This window comes from Gossypium hirsutum, chromosome A08, assembly GCF_007990345.1.
Source record: "Gossypium hirsutum isolate 1008001.06 chromosome A08, Gossypium_hirsutum_v2.1, whole genome shotgun sequence".
Taxonomy (NCBI): domain Eukaryota; kingdom Viridiplantae; phylum Streptophyta; class Magnoliopsida; order Malvales; family Malvaceae; genus Gossypium; species Gossypium hirsutum.
Window position 1 is genome coordinate 101,075,824 of NC_053431.1, and position 4,653 is coordinate 101,080,476.

Consider the following 4,653-nt stretch of genomic DNA (forward strand, 5'->3'; position numbering starts at 1 on the left):
AAAATATTCACCAAAATAAAAAATTCAAGCATGGGTTTACTAGTACTCGAAGCAACGATCTCAAAAACGTAAAAATTATCAAAAACCGACTAAGAACGAACCTTGAATCAAGCTTGGAAGGATGGCCGAACCTAGCGTCTTTTATTTCTTATTTTCGGTGGATGAACATAGAAAAATAAAATGAATATGTTAAGTTTGTTTTAGTTATTATATGTTTATTAACCAAATTACTTATTTAACCTTTATAATATAATATAAAATCATTATATTCGTTGGCCGTTACCGTCCACCTATAATAATAATGGCCTAATTACATAACAAATGCCTCCACTTATAAAGACAACAACAATTAAGCACTTTCACATTTAACCACCAAATTTTTATTTTGCGCGATTAAGTCCTTTTATTTAATCGGACACTCAAACAACAAAATTAAATCACGAAAATTTCACAGATATAAATTCACACAAAATAAACACAGAAAATAATTTTTAAATATTTTTTTGACTCAGATTCGTGGTCCCAAAACCACCATTCTGACTAGGGTCTAAATCGGGCTGTTACAAATGCACTCACCTTGTACCTATGAAATGTATTGTCAAGGAAAAATGTGTTTTAGTTAAGTTAGTTATATTATTGTTTAGTGAGGTGAGTTTTATGTTTAGAAACCTATGAACTTACTAAGCACATTTAATGTTTACTCTGTTTAATTTCCATGTTCTTGTAGTTATATTTTGTAAAACTCGGCAGACGGATCAATCCACAACTCATACTATCTCGTTCCTATTTTGGTAGATTTTACGTTTAAACTTACATTCAGTCAAGTGGCATGTATATAAGTTTATATTATAGACAAGTCTATTTTGAGAATGTGAATAGTTGATGATATAAGTTATGGGTATTTATATATATGTTGATGACGTTTATTCATGTGTATGGCATTAATAAGTAATTGCTTGAATGGAAATGAATGCATGCCTTGAATGTGTAAAGTTATTTTTGGTTTCATGGCAGACTTCATAAATACAAGTTTATAAATGGATGTTACTAGTACGTTCAAAACCATGGATAGTAATTGTGTGAGTATTCATGGCGGATAATCCAAGCATGATTTAATATACGGACTATGTGAAATCAAGACGATATGACATATAGTTTAGAGGCGAACCAACATGACGGACACGTCTGAAGCGAGTGGTCATAGCTTGCGGAGTATATGCGAGAAAAATTGGCGAACTGACTTGTACATCATCTTTGGCAGATAGTCATTTGGCGACCTATTTTGGTGGATAATCTTGGCACTTATGTTTTAGATTTTTTTCCAATGGAATCTTAAACATGCTTTATTCTATTGATGATTGCTTTTAAATGTGTTCAGAAATGCTTTAACGATTTTAAAACGAAATTTCTTGCTAATCTTTGCATGTGAATGTTCCTATATTTCATTGTAGCATCCCTAAGCTTGGGTTCGTTGATCGAATCGTGTGAGTGGTGTTACATCTCTTTTGGGAGTGCAAGTATCTTACTATATCAGCCAACCTATTTTATGAATGTTCCACATCAATCTAAGCTAACATTTAATATCCAAGTTGATAGCTAATTTATGAAAGTACATGATAAATACGATACTAATAATTTAATGATTAAAATAAAATATTTTTAAGTTTGGAGACTAATTTAAAATTTGGGCTATAATTGTGGACATGTGATAGAATTAACCCATATTACTTTTAACGGTTTTATAAGACAGAACCCCCAAGCTTTTGGGACTCCTGGTCTTTAAACTCTCTCTCTCTCTCTCTCTCTTTCTCATGTCTTCCAATTGTTTCAATGCTTGATAAGTATTTGAGAAAGAGAGGGAGTGATGGGTAGGTCTCCATGTTGTTCAAAAGTTGGGTTGCATAAAGGTCCATGGACTTCAAGAGAAGACACATTGCTTGTAAACTACATTCAAGCTCATGATGAAGGTCACTGGAGATCACTTCCCATGAAAGCTGGTACCTAAATTCCTCAATTTTCACAAATCCACAAGGCACTAGTACTTCGTCTGAAACTAAAATGCTTTATTTTTTCTTGCCAAATCTGTGGAACTTGCAGGGCTACTTAGGTGTGGAAAGAGTTGCAGGCTGAGATGGATGAACTATCTAAGACCAGATATTAAAAGAGGGAATATATCCCCAGATGAAGACGATCTCATCATCAGATTACATTCTCTTCTCGGCAATCGTTGGTCTCTCATTGCCGGAAGGCTCCCGGGTCGAACTGATAACGAGATTAAAAACTACTGGAACACCAATCTGAGCAAAAGACTCCTAAGCCAAGGAATCGACCCCAATACCCACAAGACACTACCAAAGCCAGTAGTTCAACAAGTGAAGAAGAAAAACAACAACAGAGGCAGCAATAACAAGCAGAACCCGAAGAAGGCAAATGCAACACATGAGCCTGCAGTGATACCCAAACTCCATCTCCCAAAACCAAGTAGGATAACTACAGTTTTTTTACCCAGAAACGACAGCTTCGACCAATGTACTAGGTTTAGCACAGTGTCTTCGAGCCAACGAGGGGAAGGGGCTTTAGATACCGAAGCTATAAAATGCCCTTGGTCAGAATATGTCAACGATGGTGAAAAGGGGACTGGGCTGCTTTCAGATTTGGAGTGCCACTCTGGTTTACCAGCAACTGGAGACAAGAATTCTCTAGAGAAGCTTTACGAAGAGTATCTGCAGCTTTTGAGGACAGACGAAGATCAACTGCAGTTGGATGATTTCGCTGAATCATTTCTCATCTGATAGAAATTAATCATGCCTGCAGGTGGAATGAGATTTTCTCCCAATAAAGTTAGATGAAATGAAGCTTAGCTTTTACCGGCTTACTTTCTAGCCCTCCAGTAGTGGCCTTCTGAATAAATTTATATATAAACTGTGAATTGTGTAATTTCTGTAATATGATATGGACGCCTTTGGTCGGTAAGGTTCAAATTTCAGGAGATCAGATAATAAATTCCTGTTTCATTGATTGTAGTGTCTTTGATCCTCTTGCAAATTTATTCGGATTATTCGGTTAGTCAAAGTTAAATTAATTATTAAATATTTGAAATTTTTATAATTTTAAAAATACTTATTATTATGTATTGATTTATATACTAACCGTAAACGCAGATATTAATAATTAACTTAGGACTTTTATTTTAATGCCTGGTAAGGGTATATATTTACACGCCAATTTTTTTTTAATTAAGGAAATAAGCTGAATTTTTGAAAATTTACAAGAACGGGTTAATTTTGGTAGAACGCTTGCAATTATTAAAAGCGGCAGCACTATTTTTTTTTGTGCCACTTATTAACGTGAAAATAAAACTTACAAAACAAACATTTATATAAACCCAAAATTTCATTTCTCTTGTTTTTTTTAAGTAATGTAGGATATGAGATATGTGTATATATAGACTCATGAATAAGTTTACAGCTTGTTTCTAGACATTGTGAGATTGCTTCCTCTTTTAACTAACAACATAAGATTAAATGCTACACTATATTTTATAATTTTTTTACTTATAGAGTTTAAAAAATTTATTTATAATGTAACAAATGTTTTCGTTTTATGTTTTAGTTTTTTTTTAAAGAAAACTTTTACACGTTGATAGTTGTATTTATATTTGACATAATTTGTTATTATGATTTATTTTGAATAAAATTTTGTTTAAAGTGATGTATTGAAATTCATTATAATTTTATTCATGATATCAATTCATAATATTATTTTTATTTGTTCAGAGTATTGTAAACTTTTATATATTCTACGCATTAGTATTAGTAATTCATTTATATAGATATTAACACATGTGTTAATATTGTATTCACATCATTTTGTTGTTTAATAATTTGATATAGAGATTTAATTTTAACTTTAAATTTATTTTCTTAAAACTAATACACATGGCTTATACGTTATATAAATATAACTAATACAGTATTATGCACAAAACTTTAATCTAATATGTTTGGATCGTAGAGTCATATTTTAGTATTAAACAAAGCATAAATGATTTGCTTGCTATTGCTTAGCTTATAATTTCGGCTACCCGTCTTTGGAATTGCTGGAAATGAAAATAAAAAAAATTATAAAATATAGTGTAATATTTAATCATATGTTGTTAATTAAAAGAGGAAGCAATCTCATATTGTTTAGGAACAAGCTGCAAACCTATTCATGAGTCTATATATACACATATATGATTCCCACATTATTTAAAAAAAATAAAAGAAATGAGACTTTGAGTGTATATAAATGTATGTTTTGTAAATTTTATTTTCACATTAATAAGTAGCGCCAAACAAAATTTGGTGCTTTCACTTTTAGTGCTGATGTGAAAAAAATCGTGACTGAAATCACTTTTATTGGTGATACACAGAAAATGCTTCCAACTCATTCCCGTAAATTTTTAAAAAATTGATTTTTTTTGTAATTTAAAAAAACATTTATTGATATTTTAGTCTATTCATACACTTCAATTATTTAAAATCCCGAGATAAAAAAATTAATTATCTCAAATTTTTTTCAATGTATAAATTTAGACATTAACGATGCATCAATGTAAACGCATCAAATCATATAAATATGTACTGTAAATGAGAATATAGAATTTGCGCG

General features: G+C 31.2%; 1 protein-coding gene across 1 annotated transcript; it reads left to right on the forward strand.

Annotated features, from left to right (window-relative positions):
- The first annotated feature begins 1,712 nt into the window (after positions 1-1,712).
- On the forward strand, positions 1,713-3,018 carry LOC107940858 (transcription factor MYB8). The gene is made up of 2 exons (XM_016874319.2): positions 1,713-1,997; positions 2,098-3,018. The coding sequence occupies exons 1-2, from the start codon at positions 1,865-1,867 to the stop codon at positions 2,790-2,792; spliced, it is 828 nt and encodes a 275-aa protein (XP_016729808.1). The 5' UTR covers positions 1,713-1,864; the 3' UTR covers positions 2,793-3,018.
- Positions 3,019-4,653: the final 1,635 nt, after the last annotated feature.